The sequence below is a fragment of the Sarcophilus harrisii genome, chromosome 1 (assembly GCF_902635505.1).
Source record: "Sarcophilus harrisii chromosome 1, mSarHar1.11, whole genome shotgun sequence".
NCBI classification, from domain to species: domain Eukaryota; kingdom Metazoa; phylum Chordata; class Mammalia; order Dasyuromorphia; family Dasyuridae; genus Sarcophilus; species Sarcophilus harrisii.
The window spans coordinates 85,775,802-85,801,987 of record NC_045426.1 but is presented as its reverse complement, the minus strand read 5'-3'; the positions used below and the strand labels follow the sequence as shown (position 1 = coordinate 85,801,987).

The 26,186-nt window shown below is 35.7% G+C and overlaps 1 protein-coding gene across 2 annotated transcripts in view; it reads left to right on the top strand.

The window, feature by feature from the left end:
* Positions 1-359: 359 nt before the first annotated feature.
* ARIH2 (ariadne RBR E3 ubiquitin protein ligase 2) overlaps positions 360-26,186 on the top strand; it is a 57,779-nt gene continuing 31,952 nt past the window's right edge. The window contains exons 1-3 of one of the 2 annotated variants that reach the window (XM_003762242.4): positions 360-514; positions 8,113-8,176; positions 10,421-10,775. In XM_003762242.4, the coding sequence (XP_003762290.1) occupies positions 10,521-10,775 (255 nt within the window). In that variant the 5' untranslated portion in view covers positions 360-514; positions 8,113-8,176; positions 10,421-10,520. Of the gene's footprint in view, positions 515-7,814; positions 7,913-8,112; positions 8,177-10,420; positions 10,776-26,186 lie in introns of those variants that run through there. The other variant, XM_031959607.1, reaches the window with a different exon arrangement.

The following is a 26,186-nucleotide window of genomic DNA, read 5'->3' as shown; positions in this document are numbered from 1 at the left end:
TACAGCCTCCCTCCGGGCTCGGTTTCCCCGTTTACACACTCAAACGTTGGCCCGGAAGACCCGGAGGGTCCCTTCTGCCTCTAAGCTCTCTAACGTTCCGGGGCGAAGATTTTTAAGGACTGGAAGAGACTGGCCTCCAGGGCAGGAAGCAATCAGGGCGGTCTGCGGTCCGGTTTACAGCAGTGGGAACTAGGAAGGAGTCCGGCAGGAGCCCAAACAGCGCCGGCTTCTTTCCAACTCCGTTCCGGGGGTGGGGGTGGCCAAACACGGCCTCGAACTCTCGGCTGCGTAAGGTGGGGATCTCTGTCACCCTGACCCGGCCCGGAAGTGACGTAACGGCGACGGCCCATATCCGGCCCAGGCGTCGGCGACGTTTGCCGGAGGAAGGAGCCCGAGGGAGCCGCGTCGGTCTTGTCCCTTGCGCTGCCGGTCCCTTCCTCCTAGTCCCCCGTCCCGCCCCGGCCAGGCTTGGCCCGGCCCGGGGCACATCAGCCGCGGGGACCCCAGCGCCCGGGTGAGTGCGGGAGGAGGCGCGGGTGGGCGCGCGGGGCCTTGGCCTTGGCCTTGTTTACACCTGACGAGAACCAGAGCCAGAGCCGGACGGGAGCCAGAATGGGAGTCGGGGCGGCCTCACTGGTCCGGCCTTGAATCCGAGGACCCCCCCTTCCCCTCCGGTCTCTCCCAGGAGAGGCTGGAATCTCTCCTTGGCCCATCCCATGACGGCCAGCTCAGCATGATGCCCGCTCCCCATGCCCCTCGAGGGCCCCGGATCCGGCAGAGTTGCGAAAAGCAGTCTTCCCCGTCCGGGCCCCGCTCGTTCTCTCTTGGGGTAGTTAACTGCCGCCGCCTGGCCCTTCGTCCACGCTCAAAATCCTGGCCAGGCCTCGGAGGCTCTGGGGAGGGGGACCTGCGTGCGCTTGTGTGTGTTTCCCTTCTTCCCCGCTCCCTCTGCAACTCCTCTTTCTTTGATACAAAGTTTGCGGTTGTATGCTCTCCGTATTCCCTCTCGTTTCGGGAAGTTAGGCCCGTTCTCCTCTAACACCCCCTCCCTCTAACAACCACCACCCTTTTTGGGGGCTGGGAGAGAGTGTGCCTTGAACTGGCCTTTACTAGTCGGACTAGTAAGGAACTTAAACCCTAGGTATGAGACGTTTCTGTGTATTACACGGACTAAATTTCCAAGCCTGTAAATCAAACTTCAGTGAAAGTAACTAACTCCTAACAGGCTTGGCTCTCAGATTTTCCGGAAACCAAATGATACATTGTTAACTCCTTACGGTGAACTGTCATTTTAAACTATAGGTCGTATAAGCTATATAGGTCGTACAAGTTTCTTTCTATACTCATATTGGTGGGCTCTAATAAGTGATAATTTGTGCTTAGAAATGTATATTTGCTCTTCACTGCTCCTAACTCTCACCATTACCTTTATTACCATTTTGTATGTATGTATTCACGTCTCTCCATAGAATGTTTTATTGTTGACTTTTTATCTCCAGCGCATCGTAAGCACTTAAAATTCTTGTTAATTGACTAAATAAAATACCAAAAACCTTTGATGTTTTCAGTTCTGAAAAGTGAATAAAATAAGCTACTAAATGAACTAAAAAGCTAAAGATAATGGCTGAAGTGGTCACTGAGCAATTAGAGTATGAACTCTATTCCCAGTTGAGATTCATTTTTATCTAATTTGTATGTGTCAGGTGGGTCTGTTTTGGTCAAATGATAAGAAATGGCCTGGTTTTTCTATCAGTGCTAACTTGGGAAACTGTTGAATTATAAATTTTTTTTCTAAACGCTGGAAAATAGAAAAAAATAATCCTCCAGAAAACTGATCACTTTAGATATTGACGTTAGTAAACCTTTTTTAAAAAAAAACAACATACTTTTCTTAGGGTTGTGTTTTTTTTTGTTGTTGTTATTGTTGTTGTTTGTTTGTTGCCTTTTTTTGTGTTTTGTTTTTTGTTGTTGTTATTTGTTAGGCTTGGAACCATAAGCCAGATCTACAGATAGAATTCAAAAGTGGATATTAGGTCTCTGAAATTTGTATTGTGTTTCGGCATTTCCAGGTCTTTATTTTATTTCTTTATGTGAAATAGAATCAGCATATATTGACTGTCACTCACTAGGTTTGTGAAGCTGTTTCTAGTGAAACCCTGGGAGAAGAGGTAGTACATATTTGTAATCTTTGCTGTTGGGATTCTCAGCTGCTGTAGGGCTAGAACAGATCTGGAATCTACTAGAATCCAGTCATCAATACTGTCCTCCCAGGTTTAACGCTAATGGGATGTCTAAAGAGGGATGAACTGACCCAGATTTGAAAAGTGGAACCCTTAAAACTTACCGACCAATCAGTATTGGAATTAGTGTGGACATAGCCACTACTTTTTTAACCTGGACTACATAGGAAGAGCCAGTTTCTAAAAAAAGAAAGAAATCTAATGAGGAAACACAATAGAAATTTGAGGTATTATTACACATAATAATACTCAGCATTTCTGTTGTGCTCTCTGGTTCCTTAAGAAAAATTAAGGTATTTTCATAAGTGAAAAGTTCTTATATGACTGTATCTGCACAAATAATTTCATAGGTTTGATGAGATCCCTCAAAATTGATCATGTAATTGATTATGTCAAAACATTGTTTAGGGACTTTTTTTTTTTTTTTGACCTGGGATTTCATCAGTAGAGAGCTAGCAAACAACTGTATTTTTTATTGACAAGTTATATGCATGTATTCTTCCTTCTTAATTTACTCCCGTATTGCTCTGTTCAATTTTTGTGATCTCTGAGACCAAAACATAGTCACTACATACATATATAATTTTTTTTGTCTTTATTAAACTGTAAGCTTCCTAAGAATGACCGATGGAGTATTTGTATCCCAGTACATAGCATGATGCTTGATATGCAGTACTTTTCATTCATTTATTTCATTGATATTTGCATTTTCGTTTGGATTTGTGATCTCAATGAACCCCAAGGAAAATGGCTTTTGACCTGAAAGTGACAAAACAAAAATGATTAACAGGTGGTTAATACCCAAGATAAATATGGAGTTAGTGACACAGTAGATGGTGTTGGGCCTAGACTCAGGAAGTCTTCTTGAGTTCACATCTAGCCTCAGACACTGTCTGACCTGGGCAAGTCACTTGGGTTAAAGTGACAAGGACACGTCACAGAGTTCTATTTGCCTTCATTTCTTCATCTGTAAAATCAGTTGGAGAAGGCAAACCATTATAGTATCTTTGCCAAGAAAACTATACAAGGGGTCACAAAGAGTTGGACATGCCCTCTGCCACCACCTAGTTGCCTAGTAGCCTCTGGTACTGAACTTTATTTTTTATTTTATTTTTTTATTTATTTAATAGCTTTTTATTTACAGGATATATGCATGGGTAACTTTACAGCATTAACAATTGCCAAACCTCTTGTTCCAATTTTTCACCTCTTACCCCCCCACCCCCTCCCCTAGATGGCAGGATGACCAGTAGATGTTAAATATATTAAAATATAAATTAGATACACAATAAGTATACATGACCAAAACGTTATTTTGCTGTGGTACTGAACTTTAATTAGTTATTTAACCTCTCTCAGATTCAGTTTTCTCACCTGAAAATTAGTATATTAATAGCACTGACTTCCCAGAGTGAGTGTGAGGATCAAATGAGATAATATTTGTAAGATGCTTTACAAACCATAAAGTACATGTAAATGTTAAGCATACTTATGTGAGATTAACTTTTATTTCCTTTTTTTGACAGGATTACTTAAGTGGTAGATGAATACTGTGAATATATTTTACTTCTAGTTTAATAAAAAGTCTCATACCTTTTATTGTGGAGATGAAGAGATATAGATCTGAAAATGCAAAAAGATTGATTCAGAACTGGATGTATGGTTGAATTGAAAATAATTGTTAATGGTTCAGTGTCATCCAAGCAGGAGAGCTCCAGTGCACTGCTCTGTTCTTGGGTCTGTGCTATTTAACATTTTTATTATTGATTGGAATACAGGCATAGATAGAATATCATTTCAGATAGCACATAGCTGGGAGAAAGATAATACACTGTGTAAAAGGATATTGAAAAGATCTTGACAAGCTAAAACATTAAGATAAATATAGGAAGGTGAAATTCATTAGATGGGATTTAGACAATAGTTTTAGAAAAACATGGTTTTAGTAGACTGCAAACTCATTGTGAATTTGTGCAATTCAGGAGCCACGAGCACTAATGTGATCTTGGATTGCATTAAGCAAAACATGGTTTCTAGAAATAAGGAAGTGATAGTCCTGCTGTATCCTGACATAGTCAAATTTCATTGCATTCAATTCTGGTATGAACAAGGAGAACATTGACAAACTGTATGGCATACAGGATGGTGTTTTGGGGTACATGGCATATGAAGATCGTTGAAGGAATTGGGAATGTTTAGGCCTGAGAAAACTTAGCTGTGTTCTGATATTTGAGGAACTGTCATATGAAAAAGGGTTTAGACTAATTTTGTTTAACCCAAAAAAAGACAGAATGAGGAGTAGCAGGATGGGAAGTTGTAAAAAGTCAAAATTAGGCTCAGTGTCAGGAAAAACGTCCTGTCAATTGATTCAGTCTCAAAAGTATAATGCACTGCTTTAAGAAGTGGTAGGTTTTTTCTCCTTGGAGGTCTTTAAGGAAAGACTCCATTACCATTGTCATATAGATTGTAGGCCATTTGCAAATAATCTTATACAGGTGAGAGAACATTCTATCAATGTAGGTTATTCTGCAGTTTATAGTCTTAAAATGTATAGTCTTGGAATACTAGGAGACCAAGTTACTTATCTAGGGTCCTACAACCAGCATGTGTCAGAGGCAAGACTTAAACTCAGGTCTTCCTGATTTGAGGGCCACTCAAATCCACTATCATACTGTCTTTTTGGTCAAGTGCCCTTATCCTTTATGTATCCCTGGTTTGGGCCTGCTACTAAATAGAAATATAGCATGTCATATTTAGAACTAATTGGATTTTTTAAAAATTAAAATGAACCATTAACAAAGAAATAGATGTGGATTGACTTTGTAAGACCTTTCATACATGTATATTTAGAGGTTCTTGAATTAGAATTTGAAATTATAAAGGTCTTTCGTTATCTTCCCCCCCTTTACTTCTTCACCTTTCCCTCTTTCCTTCCATCTTTCTTTGCAGTACTTGAATGATTTATTAAAAGTATATCAAAAATCTTTTGTATTTGATTCAGAAGAACATTCAGATTTGGGATGTATCACCTTTGGGTGTATGTCTCTTAGAAGATTCTTTTGTGAAGTTTAAAGGTAGATTCAGAAAAGCAGGATTGTTTTGAGACTAATTGTGATGTTCTTTTTGTATATAGAAATATTTGATTATTGATATTGGTCAAATTCAGAACAATAACAAAAAAAATCAAAATCTTTTAAAAAGGGGGGGAAGCTCTAAAAATTCCTTCTCTCTTGATATAGTGAGGAAAAAGAAATAGTTAAGCTTTTTAGAAAGGTATAAATCTTCCTTTACTACTTAGTTTTGTGGGGGATAACATTAAATTTGTATATCATGTTCCATCAATTTCATAGTAAAAGTGACAAATGGAAAGTTGCAATAAAATTAGTTTATTTTCTGTTGTTTGAAAATATGACCTTTCAAGTCATTGTCAGGATTTGGATCATGGTTTTCCTTTGGTTCAGATTTACTATTTTTTCTTTAAAAAGGTTTTATTTACAAGGAAGTTGTGAAAGTTAAGCTGGAGAAGTAAACATTTTTCATGAATAATTAATGCTTGTTCAGTTTAATTGGATCACATGAAGCATAATTATGAAGTCCTGGTTGATTTGTCTGGAAAAGATTTAGATTCTTTTTAGTGGTGGTAATGTGCCATAGAGGAGTGGGCATATGTTTGTTTTGTAGTGTATATTGCTACCATAAATGAAAATTCTTGTAAAAAGTTTCTGATGTAGAATGCTTCATATTTTAAAATGAAATTTTGTCATGACTAGAAAGTTGTTCAGTTATAGAAACAGTGAAAGTGTCGGGCTTTGACGGAGGAAATCATTTTTCAGTGAGAGCCTCTATTTTAAGTTAGTCACAATTTAATTTGAAAAATTCAGTGCCTTGTTATGTAATTTTGTTCTCATCCTCAAAAGGATTGTTTGAATTGGTGTCTAGTTTTAGAAGTCTGAGCAATGTTAATAAGAAAGGGAAATGATAGCGAATTGGGCAGTTATTTTCCTTGGGTTTGTGCTCAGCTTAGCTCCTTGTAGTTTACTTTTCTGTCTTCTTTTTTGAGTATGTCATAGAACTATTGAGAGGTCACGGGACAGAGTGGGTAAGTCAGATGGCTTCTGAGCCAATAAGACTTTTGTTTTATTTCTGACACATTGTGACATTGTGACCCCAAGTCACTTAACTTTATAAGTAGTTTAGGCAACTCTTTAAGACTATTGTTGCAGTGAAGGCAACAACCTGTGTTTTCTTTAAGAAGTTTCACATTACATGTACTTTGGACAGTGGAAATCTAGTTCCAATGCAATTATTAATTGCTATCCTCTCTTTTCAGGAACTAGTGACTTAATAAGCATTTTGCTAAGTACTAGATTTTCTAATTACTTAGTACTGAGTTTTCACAAAGAAGGGTGAAAATGTGTCCTACCCTCAAGGAGTTCACATCCTAATGGAAGAAAAGACTATGCTCAAAACTATGTACATGCAAAATGCAGTATAAATGGACAATAATCAATCTCAGAGGACCAGGAAAGGTCCTTTTTAGAAGATAGAATTTTAGCTGCCTTAAAGGAAGTCAGGTGTCAGAAACAGTGAAGGAGAGCATTCCAGGTATCAGGTTCAGCTAGGAAAAGGTATAGAGTTAGGATGTAGAGATGTTGTATGTGAGGAACAATAAGAAGGCCACTGTTCTTGGATCATAGAAATATAAAGAGGAGAGTAAAATGTAAGACTGGAAAAGTAGGAAGTGACCAGGTCATGAGCAGCTTTAAAAATCAGAGGATTTTATATTTGATTCTGAATGTGATAGAGAGCCACTAGAGTTTTAGTAGAGGTGTCATTTCAGATATGTGCTTTAGGAAAATTACTGGAATCTGAATTGGGAGATGGATTTGAGTAGGGAGAGGCTTAAAGCAGGCAGAAGAACTAATAGACTCTTTCAGTAGTCTCTGTGGAAAGTGATGAGGGCCTGTACCAGGAGGGTGACTTTGTGAGCAGAAAGGAGATGTATAAGATGTGAAGGTAGAAAAGACAAAGACTTAGTGAAAGGGTATTTGGGATGAATAAGAATGAAGAGTTAAGGAGACCTAAGTGTTGAGTATGGTTAAATGGGGGAATTATGGTTCGGTCCACAGTAATAGGGAAGGTAAGAACAGGGAAACATTTGGGATTGCCAGGGGGAGAGGAAGAAGGTAGTCAATTTTCAGTAGATTGAGGTTTGAGATACCCAGTGGGCTAGAAATGTGAAATTAGAGGTTATCAGAGGTGTTAAGGCTGGATAAATAAATATGAGAATTATCTGTATAGAGAATAAAATTGAACTATGGCTACAGATGAGATCACCAAACAAGATAGTACAGTGCAAGGGTTCTTAACTTGTTGTGTATCATGGACCTTTTGGCAGTCTGAAGCCTATGGATCTTTTCTTAGAATATTTTTAAATGCATAAAATAAAATACATAGGATAACAAAGGAAATCAGTTTTATTGAAATAAAAATGTAATTTTTTTCCCATCCAAGTTTATGGACCCCTTGAAATCTATCCAGGGACCCTTTGAGCATTCATGGACCCCAGGTTAAGAACTCTTGGTATAGAGGGCGAAGAGAAGAGGACCCAGGACAAACCCTTGGGGGCATGACTTGGAGGAAGATCCAGCAAAGGAAACTGAGTTAGACAGGTAGGAGAAGACCCAGGAGAGAGCAGTGTCTTGAAAACTTAGAGAAGAGTGTCCAGGAGAAAATTATCATTCATAATGTATGGTCTCTCTCTGTTCCATTTTTAGATGACCCTTTTTGTTTCTGGAATTAAACATCAGTATACTGGCACCTTTTCAAAAAAACTGTATTGATATAATCCTTTTTTCTCTTCTGATTTTAGATGGAAATCATATGGTATAGAGTATTTGGGTGACACCAAGTTGGCAGATCTTCAAGAAACTCTGGTACCTGGTTTATTTATTTTTTTTTTCCATGATACTTAACTGTGATGAACATTGGTAACTTGAACTGCCCTTTTATCATGAGTCCATTAAAAATTAAATATAAATATTGTTTAGTTACTATGATTTTATGAGCTATAAAACTGTGCACTTGTTACATAGCAAAGTCAGCTGATCAGTTTACATTATATAAGGTTTTCTGAAAGACTTAGTGCCTTTTTAAGCTATTAAAGCTTGAAACTTTAAGCTATAATAGCTTTAAATGAGTCAATCCATAATCTTTTAGTCAAGCTGTATTTGAAATTTTGCTTCAAGTTCATTTTTCATCATTTCACATGATGTTTGATGACGTGTTCTTTCCAGGAAATTGAAGTGTAGCATGGAGTAGAGGGTAGTAGACTTTGAATCTAGGATGGCAGCAAAGTACTGCCTTTGCTGTGTGACCCTAGGCAAGTTATGTAATGTCTCGGTGTTCTAAGCAACTCTCTTAAGACCATAAGTTGTGGAGAAGTATTGATCTGCATTGATAGAGGAAGTTTTCTCACCAAGAGATCATGATATAAATGAAATCACATGTCTGGTTGGGGAAACAAACAAATTGGTGATTCCCAGGATAATTCATTAGAAAGGAGAGAGTTAGATGAACTGATGGAACATTTTCTAGTGAAATCCCAGGCTTAGTCCTCATCCTCACCATTAGTGGGTGTTCTTTGTGATTTTGTATCTATACCAGTTCGGAGTTTGTTAATTCCTTCTAGTGCTGAAATAAGAAAGCTTGGGTTTTAGACTCCTAATGATTAAAGTTAGAGGCATTATGTAATTATTAATTGAGTGTGATGATTTCCTTAATTCAAATGATCACTAACAATAGAATATTTGTAGAGAAATAAATCACTGAAAATTTGTTGGACTCTGCCAACATAGACTTAAAATTAGACTATTTGCTATATTTACAACTTTTTGTTTTTCTAGCTTAATTGACACTTGCTTTCATATATAATTAGCATTCAGTTCTATGAGAAGTGTGAAAAGTGATTTTTTTTTTTTTTTGGCTTTACACCTTTTGAATTATGAAAGCAGCATATATTATGTCCTCTCTTGCTCATAATAACTAAATCGATTATTCAGTAGATGAATATACAACTAGTGGATTATCTATATCTTTTTCCTGATAGTCCATAAGCCCTTAAATTTAAAAAAAGAGAAGAGAAAGAGAACCCTCATTATAGTCATTTTAACATTTATGGTGGAAGATGCTTATTAGAAACCTATTTTTCATTTATTCATGCTAAACTTGTAACTCCACAGATGTCAAATGTAGTGCATTTAATAACAATAAGAATGTTTGATGATCAGCATGAAAGAGTTGGTTCTTTTCAGTAGTTCAGTATCCAAAGCAATCCTAATAGACGTTGGATAAAAAAGGCCATCTGCATCCAGAAAAAGAACTAAAGAGAATAAATGTAAATCAACACAAGCTATGTTCACTTCTTTTTATTTTTTATTTTTGTCTCTCCCATGCTTTTTCCCTTTTGCTCTGATTTTTCTCTCCCAACATGATTCATAAAGTAATGTGTATTAAAAAATAAATTTACTAGGGAAAAAGCCAGTGCATTCTCTTTTTTTCTGGATGTAGTTTTGGGCAGGAATTCTAATCCTTAAAAATGCCCCCTCTATTAATATCATATGAGGAAGCAGTCATAATGGGTATGGGGAGAATGTTTGGCAGCCCCTCATTTACGATCTCTGTGGGCAGCCTATTGTAAAGAATAAGACCTTCTTTTATACCTATAGGTCCTATATTTTCATTTAGTAGCCCTCAGGAGTACGGACATTCTGTGAGAATTTGTTGTCTTGAGAAATTTTTAGATCATTTTATTTTCCTGTGCTTTCCCTTTAATTTTAAATGGACAAAAGCCTATCATCCAAGAAATGTACCGACTAAATCTAGCCTTTACTAATCTAGGAAAAGAGCATTTTACTGTAAGTATGATATAGAACTAGTTAAATTCTTATTGCTAGGCTTTAATGCTTCTCCTGAAGCCAGAGGACATGCTCATAGCTTTTTGGTTTCAAAATTTTCATTTCAATAAATATTCATTGAGTTGAACCAGAGCCTTCTGATATGACAGATAGCTTCCCAGAGAGATGACATTATACTGTTGGGTTGGGGATATGAAAGATGTTTTTGCTGTGATTCTTTGTGAAAAAAATTAATTTTTTTTTCTTTTCCTTTTTCTCCCTTAGAAGACAGAAGTACCTAATGCATTTGAGACAGAAGTAAAATCGGGGGGGAGGGGGTAAACGTCAACTGCTTTCCTGATCTGCAGCTTGGCAGGACACTAAAATGTCTGTGGACATGAATAGCCAGGGATCTGACAGCAATGAAGAGGACTATGACCCAAATTGTGAGGAGGAAGACGAAGAAGAGGATGAGGACCCTGGGGACATAGAAGATTATTATGAGGGGGTAGCAAATGATGTCGAACAACAGGGAGCTGATGCCTTTGATCCAGAGGAATACCAGTTTACCTGCCTGACTTACAAGGAGTCAGAGGGCACCTTGAATGAGCACATGGCCAATTTGGCTACTATGTTAAAGGTGAGCAAAATTGCTGATTTCAGGAGTTCCATGTTTCCAAAATGCAAAAGGGGCCAGGGATGATCAGAGGCTACTTAAAATAAAATAAACCTGAATCTTAGTGAGACTCTCAAGGATAAAGGAAATTCCACGTGTTTGTAGGCTTCTTTGTTCTTGTCACAAATGGAGAAAGCTAAGTCTCAACATAGTTTAAACATCTTTTGGAATATGTATTTGGCGTGCTTTATTAAGTAAATACCCTCAGTCTCTCAAATCACCATGAAATTTTGGTTCAGATTTAGAGAAGGAAAATAATAGAGAAGACATAACAGAAATGTACAGTATTATAAGAATTGAATGTATTGCCATTTGTTTCAGAAAGTTAGTCATATTAACTCTCAAGAGCTAAGAAATGATGACTTCAATATAACTCCTCTGCCCCATTGTTTATGAGTGACTAATAATAGATTCTGATAGCTCTCATTGCCTTGAAAAATTACAGATACTAAACTGATGATCTCACTTCTTTCATGTAATGGTGATTCATATTTATTATTAGGAGAGATTTTCACTTCTGTTAAAGCAGTCTTAACAATAACTCTCAAGAGGAGACTTCAAAGGAAATGAATTCTCCTAACCCTTTATACTACATTTGGTATCTTAGAGTAGATAATTATTAAGGAGTAAAATGTTTCATATTATTAGTACTCTGATTTATGAAGGCTCTTGCTGATATTTAGAGCTTTGGAGTGATTTAGAAAAGTTCCCAGCTTGCTACTTCCTATACCCCTACAAATGTGGTCAGTTCTTTGAAAGTGAAGGAATCTCTCTATCTTGCCTTCTTCATTTCCATAATTGAAGCATCACATTGGTTTCCTGGTATATTCAACTTAAGACAAAGGTTCAGAGTTTTTGAAAGAAATGCTCCCAGTGAAAAACAATTGTCACTAACAAGTTGAAAATTATTATAGTCTATTGTAAGCACTTGGTGTGGTGAATAGAGTACTGGCCAAGGAATGAGAAAGTTCTGCCTCTGATAAAAATAAGAGGTATGATATCCTGGGTCACTCACAAACCCTCAGTATTCTAGGCATATCTCTCTCTCTCTCTCTCTCTCTCTCTCTTTCTCTCTCTCTCTCTCTCTCTCTCTCTCTCTCTCTCTCTCTGTGTGTGTGTGTGTGTGTGTGTGTGTGTGTGTGTGATGTGCAGAAAGGGTGCCACGAAAGCTTTGGGTTCTGTGGTATATAATAACTTGTGAATTCGTATCTGAAGTTCATACTTTTGTGTTTAAAAAAAAAAAAAAAAAAAAAAAAAAAAAAGGTCTTTCTCCAGCCAGCCCTCTCCAAATAATTAAAAGCTATTTCAACTCTCTTTACTTTTAGATTAGTGCCAGGATGAGGCATAATGTAAAGATCTATAAGGGAAGGAAAGCAGCTGATGTGCTAAAATTTTCTGATCTTAGTTTATAAATCCCCTGTTCCTGACTCTTGACAGCTCAGTGGCTCAGAGTAAATCTCATTTTAGCTAAGCAGACTTGGTATGTTAGTTCCTTTGGTACTTTATATGTACTTTACTCTCTACTCTTCTTTGTGCTTTTTGAAATCTGATCCACTCTCATTGTTTAGCTCAAGCTCCTCTTTCAAACCTTGTTCGAATCCAGGCCTAACTCATACCAGTCTAGGGAATCATTCTGCTCGTGAAAAATGCCATGAAGCCTTTGCAAACCATAAAATGGAATAAAAATAAGTGGATTGATAATGAAAAGAAAGAGGATACAATTTTTGGCTAAATTCAAATAACACATTATGCTCCCCCTTGCCTCCAAGTTCCTTACAGCATTGTGCAATGGATGACTTCCCTGCTCTCTAGGAAAAGGAAATGAGCTCAGTCATTTACTCCTTGACTATTTCAGCATAAAGCATGATCTCCTTCCTCCAGAATCATTGCATGCAGCGTCAGTCACCATTTTTTGAAGACTTACGTGTGTTGCTTTGTCCCTTTTTAGCATTGCTCTTTTATTGACTAAAGATGTGCTTTATCTCTCCAACTAGATAACTTATTTCTGGCATTCTCCATAGAGATAGCATAGGATTGGACATGTGAGCATCCACCCATTGTTTGTGGGGTACAATAGAGAGAAAATTGGAATCAAAAGACCTGATTTTGAAGCGTAAGCCTAACTGTTCCTTACCTGTGTTCTCTTGGGCAAGTCACTTAATCTTCTTGGACTTTAGTTTCCTCATCTATATTATACAATATTGCTTCTCTAGAGCTTATTGTTAATTGCTGTTATTTCTCTAGTTAGTCACCTCAATTATTTACATACTCCTGTCCAAGGTTGCTGTTCAAATTGGGGCTTGATGAAGCTTGGAAATTATGTTAGATTTGGAAGATGCCACCTAATCCAACCTCCTCCTTTTAGAGATGAAGAAAATGAACTATGAGGAAAGTTAGGTGACTTTTGCGAGATTATCTAGGTTGTAACTACAAGAAATGGGACTCGGACACAGGTCCTTTGATCTGGAGATCTAAACAGTTAAAATCATTCATTCACAAAAGATTGCAGATTAGTTTTAGGAGAAACCTCACAAATCTTTTAATCTGACCCTTTGAGATAGTACGGTGATATGTGGTATAACTAGGATTTGAACCCACTTTCACAGTCAAGTTCAAGGTTGTTTTACATTATACCAAGGTAAACCTTTCTTGGCATCACTGACATCTGGTGAACTTGGTAGTCCCTGCCCTCTTTGATCCTTCATTGCAAGTTTTATATTACAGAAATCTAGTGTCCTGCCCCCTTTGTTTAAATATGAGGAATAGGAGGTGGGCCACCAAAAGGAGGATTAAAGAATCTTGACAAAGGGAAGACAGAAGAGTGAAAACTAAAAATAGGTGGAAGAAAGAGGAATAAATAAGGTAAAAAGAGAAATAAACTTGTTGTCAATGAGGGAAACCTGTTAAATATCTGCTCTCAGATGAACTCAGATGAGCCAGGAAGGGAGTGATAAATATAGGTTCCCTATATTTAAGGGGCCTATGCTGTAGTGGTGAGCTTAGATAGTGCTTGTCTTCTTCTAACCTAGAGGCATTTTTAGGAACAGTTAGGAGGATTAGGCAAGATCAGCTTTTTGAAGGAGAAAGAACCAGAGAGCATAATGTGAAGTGAAGGATTTGAGAGGTGAAGATTGGTTAAAGCCTGTTGGTCTGAGGAGATAGGCCATTTAGAAACTTGGCCTAATAGTGAGTATTGTATGGATCTTTTTCAAGCTTTGCATGGGTGTGTTTCATTGTGTGTGAATACATGAATCTTCTCTTTAATATGCTTTTTTTTTTCAGAGTATATTTGGAATCAAGGACCAATAGCGGGAACTGTTTAAATCACTATATATTAAAAGAATTTTCTTAAGGGCTGAGAACTTAGCTAGTATTTGGTATGTGAGATGGTATGTTTAGGGAGGGATAAAGCATTCTGTTGTGTAACCATATAGGAGCCTCTAAAGACAATTTAATCAAGTTTTATTGCACAAAATGTAATAATTCTTTCATGAATGTAGCATTTACTTTGCCAATAGTATATATACTATAGTTTATGAGAACAGAGAGACCCATTCAGTAAGAGCTGACTGATACCTCTGACATTTATCTCAAGTTTACAGTAATAACTTTTGGAGGAATTTCAGGTGATTAATATGGAAATATGTTTTACGTGATAGCACATTATAAACAATAGCAAAATGCCTACCATCTTCAGAGAAACAGAGGGAGAAAAATTTGAAACTTAGAATCTTGTAAAAAAACAAATGCTAAAAATTTTCTTGATATGTAATTAAGGAAAAAGACAAAATATTATTTAAATAAAGGTGGGGGGAGAGAAATTTCAAAATTATCTAGTGAGACCATGAATGTAGTCATATACTTTTGAAGTCTATTCATGCATAATTGGAAGACCCCTTTCTCAAGGGTGTATATTGCAATAAAATTATGTGGAGCATAGGGCATTTAGTTTAGAAATAGCCCAGTTTTTATTCAAGAAATATTTAAGTTCAATTGTGTATCCTCTGCACATCTAAGAGTCAGAAGACACAGTTCTTGTCCTCAAACTCCTTATGACTGAATTGAAAAGATGTGAGAACCAGAGAATAGTTTAAGGCAATTATAGGATTTCATATAAGGGAAAGATCACTCTCTGTGGGATTATACTAGGGTTATTCTGGTAAATGGCTATGGATTAGTTAGAGTATAAACTGAACCCAAAAAAGTCAGAGAAAATCATAGGAAGAGAGCACCATGAACAAAAGCACATCAGTGGAAAAGAACATGCTATTTATGAGGGATGGGGGAGAGCAGAGTGGCACACAGGTAATGTATTTAGAAAGAATGAGCTGATGGTTAAATTGAGGTCAGATTTGGAGGTCCTTAAATACTTAATTGTATCTATTAATATTCTACATTATAGCACATAAAAGCAAATTAATGTAGATTTCTGAATAAGATGGTAGTAGAGTTGGAAGGGATTCTAGAGGTCATCTAGCTCACCTCTCATTTGACAAATGAAGAAATGGATTACTCACCCTTTTTCCATTTTCTTTTTCAATAATGAATGCCTAGTTTCATTCCTGACTACTTTCTGTAGTACTAGGGACTCCTTGTCTAAACTGTTCTTTTGCTACTATCAGCCACATCTCCTCCTTTTAGATTGTTCCTTCTGTTTATTTTGACCAGTACAAATTCTTGTTTATATTGTATAATTATTTACTGGTCTCCAGGAACATTTTCCATTTTTCTTTAAAGAATTTAGTACCTGGCACAGTCTTTTCATCAACCTCTTTGCCACAACTATTCTGGCCTTCTATTTTATCCACCTTCTTTATTGCTTTCATCCTTATCTTCCTTCTATCTTAGCCATCCACAGGAATGGTTGTATTCTTAGATCTGTCTTTTGCCCATAACTGTGAGTAAAAGACCTTAAATTCTGAGATTTCTGCTTTGATCCTAATATCTTCCTGTCTCTCTCTTTTACTGCTCTTGAATTTATTTTTTATTTTTTTTTTTATCCATCTGTCCCTTCCCTAATCTCACAATTTATTACCCTTGCCCTTCACAGTCTTGATCCCGTTGTTGAAATATAGTTCAAATATACTGCATTTTCTGTCCTTGAATCCCTTGTTCCTTCTAATAATTTGTCTAATTTTGTGGATTCTACATTCACAGTATCTTGTATCTCATTCCCTCATCACCTCTTGCCTTAATTATTGAAATAGCTTTCTAATAATTTATTCTAGTTTCTTCAATCAACCCTTTTTCTAAAATTTATTCCTTAATTTTGCTAAATTGCTAAAATAATATTCCTAAGACACAGGTCTGAGCATGTTTCTCTTTTGAGAAATCTTCAATGACTCCCTACTGTATCTACAGTAAAACAAAATGTTTTCATCTTGCTGTTTCCTCTATAAGCTGATTCTCATTTGCCTTTCAAGACTGATTTCCTGTTACTTCTTTTCACATATGTTGTCCTAGTTTCAGTGGGATATATTGGGTATTCCCTCAACAAGGCATTCCATCTCCTTGCATTAACTAAGATTTAACTAAGATGTCTCCCTGTGCCTAAAATGTGCTCTATTGTTATTTTCATCTCTTAGCCTTAAGCCTCTTCCTTGAAAACCTTGTTTGGCTGTTTACATTTTTGTTCTTCTTCCCAGGTTATTTATATCTTCTAAATCCAATTCTCCCTGAGCAACAAGAGAACTGTTCGGTTCTGCACACATATATTGTATCCAAGATCTACTGTAACCTATTTAACATGTATAGGACTGCTTGCCATCTGCGGGAGGGGGTGGAGGGAGGGAGGGGAAAAATCGAAACAGAAGTGAGTGCAAGGGATAATGTTGTTAAAAAAAAAAAAAAAAAAAAAAATTACCCTGGCATGGGTTCTGTCAATAAAAAGTTATTAAAAGAAAAGAAAACTTTGTTTGGGAACTGCAGCTACCTATATAAAATCTTTCCTAATCTCCTGAATTGTTAGTTTTTTCTCCTTCATTTTAATTTCTTTTTCTGTACTTGTATGCATGTAGAATATAAAGCCTTTGAAAGTAGGGACTGCTTTTGCTATTTCTGCCTTGCACTGAATAGGTGCTTACTTGAGTGTTTGTTGAATGGTAAAGTATCTTAAGTTCACACAAATTTTAAGCAGCAAAGCCAGTATTTCAATTATTCTGCTATCTCTTCTTTTGCATTTTTATATACATTTTACTTAAAATATCTACTTATATCTGAACTGAGGTTACAGTCTCAGTTCATGTCCAGAATTGGAGACAAATATAAAACAGAATCTTGAAAATATTAAAAATTTCATTGGGTTTCTTTTTTCTAGCATGAGTTTTGCTACCTAACAAGGTATGGAAGCAAATTTTATAAGAACTCATTTCCATGGTGATTTCTGACTAAACTGTGGTAGAATGGAAAAATTATTCTCTAGAATGCCTTGCCTTGCCACATTCATTTCATAAGATTTGTTTTCAACTCTACTCTAGTTGGGAAAATCACAATTCCCATTTTTTCCTTCCCACTAAACATTTTTACACTCATGGACCAATTGCAATGATGATTACTTCTGGCCATGATTTTATTTTATTTATTTATTTTTTATTTAATAGCCTTTTATTTACAGGTTATATGTATGGGTAACTTTATCTCATTGACAATTGCCAAACCTCTTGTTCCAATTTTTCCCCTCTTACCCCCCACCCCCTCCCCCAGATGCCAGGATGACCAGTAGATGTTAAATATATTAAAATATAAATTAGATACACAATAAGTATTCATGACCAAACTGTTATTTTGCTGTACAAATAGAATCAGACTCTGAAATAGCTTGTGAAGGAAATCAAAAATGCAGGTGGGCAAAAAATATAGGGATTGGGAATTCAATGTAATGGTTTTTAGTCATCTCCCAGAGTTCTTTCACTAGGCATAGCTGCTTCAGTTCATTACTGCTGCATTGGAAATGATTTGGTTGATCTCATTGCTGAGGATGGCCAGATCCATCAGAACTGGTCATCATCTAGTATTATCGTTGAAATATCTAATGATCTCTTGGCCCTGCTCATTTCACTCAGCATCAGTTCATGTAAGTCTCTGCAGGCCTTTCTGAAATCATCCTGTTGGTCATTTCTAACAGAACAATAATATTCCATAATATTCATATACCACAATTTACCCAACCATTCTCCAATTGATGGGCATCCACTCAGTTTCCAGTTTCTAGCCACTACAAAAAGGGCTGCCACAAACATTCGTGCACATACAGGTCCCTTTCCGTTCTTTATGATTTCTTTGGGATATAAGCCCAGTAGTAACACTGCTGGATCAAAGGATATGCACAGTTTGATAACTTTTTGAGCATAGTTCCAAATTGCTCTCCAGAATGGTTGGATGTATTCACAGTTCCACCAACAATGTATTAGTGTCCCTGTTTTCCCACATCCCTCCAACATTCCGCATTATCTTTCCCTGTCATTCTAGCCAATCTGACAGGTGTGTAGTGGTATCTGAGTTGTCTTAATTTGCATTTCTCTAATTAATAATGACTTGGAGCATCTTTTCATATGGTTAGAAATAGTTTCAATTTCTTCATCTGAGAATTGTCTGTTCATATCCTTTGACCATTTATCAATTGGAGAATGACTTGATTTTTTATAAATTAGAGTCAATTCTCTATATATTTTGGAAATGAGCTGGCCATGATTTTAAGAGAGAAAATCTAGCATTCTGAGTGCAAGCAGAATGACTTATAGGAATGGACAGGGTAGTAGTAATCCCAAGTTCAGAGCCATCTGGTTTTTGTTCTCTTGTCAATTGGTCTATGAAGCAATAAGAAGCTTTAACATATACCACCTTTTATGTATGTGGTTCCTTTCTTTGAGTAACTCAAAGAATGAGTTATTTTGTTTTGTTTTTACTTTTTTATTAAAGCTTTTTTATTTTCAAAACATGCATAGATAATTTTCATTATTCACCCTTGCAAAACCTGTGTTACAAATTTATTCCCTTTCCCTCTACCCTTTCCCCTAGATGGGAATTAATCCAGATATGTTAAACATGTGTAATTCTTCTATGCATACCTCCACAAATAACATACTGTACAAGAAAAATCAGATCAAAAAGGGGAAAAATGAGAAAGAAAACAAAATACAAGCAAACGACAACAAAAAGTGTGAAAATACTATATTGTGAACCACACTCAGTTCTCATAGTTCTCTCTCTGATTGCAGGTGGCTCTCTTCAACATCTTCCAATGTTGTTGATGTGCAGGTTAATTTTGTTGAACTGATTTTCAGAAAATCAATCTTTTCTGATTCTTTGCTACAAAATATGGATCATTGGGTATGACAAAGGATGTATTCAGACATAAAAGTATTGTAAAAATAAAGGCTACGAATAAAAATTATATTTATAGTTCAATACGTGTGGATTGACTAGTATGGTGTTTGGAGGTGCTCCTCAAGTTCATTTTCTTTACAAACCTGCTCATAATAATACTGCAGTGTATCACAAGACCATTGGAACTGACTTGAATCAGAAGGATGAGTGTTTTAAAAAATGGCCTGGTTAGCTTGTTCTAGGTGAATTTTCACTACTGCTTGGATTATCTTATTTCAGATATAAGTTTATATTCAGGTTTCTATGAAGTCACACTATTGTAACTTCTTGTGAGTGAACCACTGAATTGGCTAAGTTTCAGATACTTTTCAGGTAGAGGTTGAATTCCTATGATTTAGAAATGTTTGCCTCTTGTCATGTGTTGGGCCTGTCTGAACTGTCCTTATCCCAAGTATAAGGACGGGCAGTACGTTGTTGCGGGGGGGGGGGGAGAGGGGTGAGAGTCAGAAATGTTGGCTCAGACTTTGAAGCCATCTGCAGTGCTGGAATTTCCCTGCTCTTGCCAGCTTCAAAAGGTCATCATCGAGAACAACTTTTAAGTGTCCACCACCGCCATATCCATGTCTATGTATTTGATATATTTATTGCTTTCCAGAGAAGATATTTTTACTTAATTGCAAATTTGAATCCTGAGAGATTCCTATGTTTACCAGTTGCTCAACAGGCTAGGAATGCAAAATTTGTTTTTCAAAATTACTTTTGCTTTATTACTATATTTTGTTTTGATATAATAGAGACTTATACACACACACTAACTTACCCTCTCTCTCTCACTCATTGCCTCTCAGTTTTGACTTTGACATCATTATAGGTCATTGTGTATGTTCTTTTGTCTTTGCTTTTTTTGTTTTGCATCATTTTTATGCATTTTTGTGTTTTTCTGAATTTATCACATTTATAATTATATATTGTAGTAAAACTCATTCAGTCATCCCTTAATTTTGGGGTATATATTTTATTTCTAGCTTTTAAAATATCTAAAAAGGGTCCCTTTGAAACTTTTATTATTTTTGTTCCATTCCTCATTTAGGAACCATGTGGATATGGTCTCTTTATTTTTTGTGTAATGGTTCTGCTTTCCTTTTTCCAGTACTTCAAAATGGTCAGCTAGGTGGCATAGTAGATAGAAATGGGGGTGTAGAGTTAGGAAGACTTGAGTTCAAATCCAGCCTTGGACATGTACTGGCTATGTGACTTTGGATAAGTTAATTGACCTCTGTCTATTTCAGTTTCCTCATCTGTAAAATGGGGCTAATTACATCATCTATCTCCTCCAGGTGGTTGTAAAGATCAAATGAGATTATAATTGTAAAGCATTTAGCATAGTGCCTCGCACATAGTAAATGCTATAAAAATGTTAGCTGTTATTATTGTTATTTAGAATAATCATAAGTAAGTTCATTATTGCTTGTCATCTTTTTTTTTTTTTTTTTTCTCCTTACCACAACGAACAAAAGGGCAAGGGAAGAAACAGGTAAAATGTGATGTTAGGTAAAGAAATTTCAGCAAAGAAACATTCTGATTTTTATCTTTAGTAAATCCTGGCCTGAATTATACTAACATCTAAACTTTGAGATATTTGGTTGCCTTCTGCTATATAGCTAATTTACTTAATGGCTATTTGTTGGCAGGCCAACTGCTTTTGTTAAATGTAGAATAAGCCTTTTCACATTCAGACCCTTAGTCCCCTTTGCTTTACCAGGAAAGGTTTGAGAATGTGGAATTTATCTCATTCTCAAAGGCATCTGTGACTGGGGAAAGTTGTAAGGAGAAGTTGAGAGTAAGCAAAGTAGGATGGAATGAAGTGCAGGGCAGCGTTTTTACTTCTCTCGTTAGGGTGGAATGAAGTGGAGGGCAACATCTTAACTTCTCTTGTTAAGATCTCACCGAACATCAAAGACTCTCATGTTAAAAAGTAAGTACAACAATTTAAATTTGAAATTGTTAAATTCAATTTGGTTGGTAGTCAAAGAAAAGAATAAAGGGTGTGCATGGGAATTCTGCCTTTTTTAGTGTGCTTGAAATGGGCATTTATTGACTTGACAATATGCTGTATATTTTGCTAGCATTTGAGAAGTTTAAACCAAAGAAAATCACAATAAAACTAGAATGTTTATTTTCTTTGCATCAATAGATTTGACTCAATCGGAGGAAGGCTATAGAAAGTAATAGAAAGAATGTTTGGATTCATAGTTCCTTGTTTCCTACTTACTACCTAGGAGTCAGTTTCTCTTCTTTAAAATGAGAGGATTGGACTAAGATCTCTTCTGACTCTTAAATCTATGAATTTTCTATGCCCAGAACAAAATTTAGTTGTTTTCATTTTTGATAGTGAATAGCTAACAAAAAAAAAAAACTTGAGTGGCAGTATCTCTACTTGTAAAAGTAGTAAGATGTGTTGATTCTTTATGACTGAATTTTACTTCACTTTATAAGAAGTAGTCCTCTAGTATTTCAGCATTGGTTAAAAGAGTTATAATTTGTCAGACTCCATTATTTTATTGATGTGAATATGTCTTCTATTGCTGTAGATTGCAGCTCTTACATGGATACATTTGTCGCTGGTCTTATGAGTTGCAATGGCTAAAAAAATTTAATCACCCGGTGGCCAATCTGCTAAGGATACTTTTCAAATTTAGGTGGGAAAAGCTACTGATACCTTATTGAGATATGAAAGTGACTTTGAGTTACCATATTGGAAAGACTTATGGCTTAGAAATAGACTCTATTGGAAATCAGTTAATCAAGTCAGCAAATATTTCTTGCATGCCTGTGCCTAATACAAGCTTTGGGGGATACAAAAAAAAGTTTTTAGGGATCTCTACCATAAGTTTCATGGTCTCCTAACCTTCAGATTTCTCCCTAATCCACCTCTTAGAACTGTGGTTTCCCATGCTATCTACTTCCTGACATAGAGGTGATATAATTAGGGTATAGTACATATTGAGACATTTTGTTTGCACTTTAACTATGCATATTTGTTACAAGGATTTTGTTTTTATTTGCCTTTTGTTTTATTGGGGGAGAAAGGAGGAGGACTGAAGTTGGGAGAGAGAGAAAATAGATTTGTTGCTTGAAAAAAATTACAATTAAACTTACCTCCAGTAATTAGAAATGCTTAATAAATGCTTGTTTATTAATTGAACCATTCATCCTTCAAACTGTGGTTAGGTTAACTTTTCTAAAGTAACTGTTTTAGTCATACTTCTCTTACTGATCAAAATTGCATATTCCATAACCTTAGATTCAGGATATTCTGAATATCTTGCAATATCACTTTCACTTTACTTTCCATTCCCCAAATGCACCTTGTGTCTTCCTCCTTCTATGCCTTTTTTTCATGCCCTTTTCCTCCCTCACTTTAAATATCTCAGAATTTCTGCTTGTCCATCCAGAAGCAGTTAAAATGTCACATCTACTAGGAAAACTTCATTCTGAAATTCTTGGTTTAGAACAGAGTGCTTTTTTCTGCCAGGGGCCATTTAGATATCTATAACATTCTCTAATCATAACCAAATTGTTAGCTTATAGAACTCAAGCAATGAAAAGTTATTGTGCCTAGCTTTCAGCTCTTCATTGCCTGAAATTGCCTTAACAAATGATTTTAAGGGCCTTTTACATTCCCCACCCCTGGTTTTAGAGCATATTTGACACCAAACCTAAGGAGTTGTCTTTTCTCTCTCACTAGATGATTATTTTCCCATGGGCAGAGAATCCTCTTTTATATATTTCTATCCAGACCCTTTTTCATAGGACCTTACATGGAAATATTGTTCATTGAACTATAATCTTGTTGGAGAGACTAAAATACCCACAAGTAAGAACAGTGCAGAACAGTTTTTCATTCTTTGCTAGATTGTATAACACAAAAGTGTCCTAAAGAGTCAAAGGCCACAGTGTGAGCTAGAGTAGTCCTGTTACTGCTAAATTATGACTGAGGTACTAAAAAGTAGAAAGGTCAGTAGAGTTGTAAAGCTTTCTTGCAGATGGAAAGACCAAAGAAAAAAAGGACTTATCAGCCAGCCTCTAATTAACTCTTTGGTATACTCCGGCTTAAGATATTTGAGATGATAGACATATAAATGTATATTAAATAGATTTATGTTTGTCTTTAGAAAGGTATGATAAGAATGACACGTAAGGAATGGAAATCCTTTCTTTAACTTCATTCCTTCTCTCTTGAAAATGTAAAAATACCTGAGATCTCATTCTCTCATCAGCTGTTTTCAGATATGCCAAGTACACTTTTCACATACTCTTCCCTTGATTCCTGTGATCAGTTTTTCTATAACTCCCCCTCTAACTGGAAGGAATCTTAATTGGAGAACATCTGTTGGGATTTAATTGCATTTATTTTTCTTTGATGTTATCCAGCTCATATTTTTAAATCTTAGCATTTAAAAGGGAAAATGATAGAATTATTTTTTGAAAATTTCTTCTGAATTGCTTTAAATTTTTAGATAAAAGATAGTGTATATATAAGAATATCTTCTGGATAGAAAAAGTTTTTAGGTTCTAGCACTGCTATTTGCCGTTTCATGAGGAAACTTGAGTTCCATTTTTCTTAATAGTGGTAGGTACAAATGGAGTGAATCTGTTAACTTGTGGGTAAACCAGTTTAAAGGAAGAAGCTGGCTTTCTCCATCTCTCCTATGGACCCCAGATTTTTAAGTAAATCATGTGAATTTCCATAGGGTTAATACATAGGGGAAAGGTTTAATCAAAATATTTCTTCTCAATCCTGGTATTGCTTCCTGTAACCATTTAAAAATGAATGTGTACATGGTTAGCAAGTTTGGCCTTAGCCTTTTGAAAGTGAGTGGGCCTTTGTGGCTCTATTTCTTCTCTTAAAATAATGATATTTTAAAGTTAACTTTAACTATGTGTACAAGTTAGTTTGGTACTGAAATTAATAATATTTAATAAATTTTAAAATGCTATTGAAATTTTCAAATAAATTTCAGTACTAATTTGTACATTGTAGAAAGAATGCAAATATCTTTAATGTGACACAAAACTTTTCCAGAAAGAGCCTTTTTACTTAAGTAAAAAAAAAAAAAAAAAAATCTCTTCCTTCCCCTATCCTAAAGGATTGAAAAAGCCATCAACCTGTTTTTCTAGAATGCCTTGTTGGAATTTGAAAAGGGGCTCAAAAGAGACCTTTTGGGCTAGGGATTTCCCAAAGGGAACTAGAATGGTAACGCATCAGTAAAATATTTTGATCTTTGGGAGATGATCCCATTTATAGCTAAGGAAAGATGATTTAAAAAAAAAAATCTCATATTTCACTCTGGATAACCTTTTGTTGAGTGTTATGTTTTGTGCTGACTTAATAGAATAATGTCACAGCTGTTGTCAGGATTGAGTAGAGATAGGATTCTTTGGAAATGTTCACATTCTTTTTTGATATCTATAGTATATAAAAAATACATATATGGTAGTGGATTCTTCAGCCATGTTTCACAGCAAGTATGAATTCCATCCAACATTTTCCCATTCTTTCTTACACTGGTATTAAAAAGGAAGAAGAGACAGAGTTGCGATTAGTTCAATTTGTTTCTTTATCCAAGATTTGAATGAACTATATTTAGATAAATAGTTTCCTGATTCTTTCTAATGATAATTTTTTCCTAAATTATAGTTCTTCCTAATTATAAAACCTTATATATAAAACTCCTCATAAAACCTTCTTCAAGTCAAAGTCAGTTTTAATTGATATGGAAGAGCACCAGTAGCTCATCACCCTTTACACCTTTTTATCATTTTCCTATCTTCCAATCACTTTTATCTGTGTCTTAAAATTTACCATGTCCTTTTTTATCCCATCCCCATTCTTGTTATTTCTCTATTTCTTCCACTGTAAAACAACTCTCTTGCCTTCCCCAATCCTCAGTTCTCTCAATTTTGATCCAGTAAAGCATTGTTTTTTCATCCTTGTTCCCTCAATCCAAATCTTTGTTCTATTTGTGGGATTATAATGTTAGAGCTGGAAGGGAACTTAGAAGCCATATTAGTGTAACTTCTTCATTTTACAAACAAGGAACTTATTTAGAATCTTTGGTTTAACCTTGTCTTCCAGTTCTTTTCTTTATCTTAGACTCCAGCCCAACATAGCTGGATCACAATTATAAGTTGACCTCTGATTACTAGTTAAGACAAGAAGCTGTTATATAGCATTTCTGTTATGTAGCAATAACACAGAACATGGGCTGAAAAAAAAAAAGTAGATTTAAAATAACTCAGGCAGTTAGCAAGTAAGAATTTTTAATAAAAATTGAAACTACAACCTGTATTTTTTCAGGCCACTGATGCTCACTGCCATCAGATGTATCATCACTATGACATTGGTAAGTGTGGGAAGGGCTGGTGAAAAGTTTGGTGGGCAGATACGTTTAAAAAAAAAATCAATTTGTAAGGCTGTGATCAGTTCTTTTTCCTGAAAAATATGACAGGTTGACTAAAATTAATTTAATAGACTAATAGACATAATAGAAGCAGCTCATTTTTAGCATCTTTAATAAAAAATTCTTATTATTGATTAAAATAAACTATATTCTTTGAGCTTTACCCCCCAAAAAAGTACATTAGTACATCATTTGTGAATAATTGATAAAGATACCTATCTTCCAATTGCCTTTTTACAATTAATAGCAACTGAAGTTACCTTTCAGTTTTAAACCATGAAAGGTTAAGTAGATGAAAGCGTGTTCTATCCTGTATAGTGGCATATAGTAGGAACTTAATAAATGCTTGTTGACTGATTGGGTATATAAGAAGAGTGATTTAAGTGGTAAGCTTCAAGGATTTTTTCCATTGTTCTCTGTTAACACCTAACATCGAATCTTACATATATAAATGTTTGAATGATTTAAGTGAATAAAAAAAACAAATGGATAAACTGTAAAATCCAACATGATTGTCTTTGCCTTTAACTGGAAAAAGCAAAACAAAATTTCTCCTTCAGTTTATGTGAATCAGAAAATCTTGCCC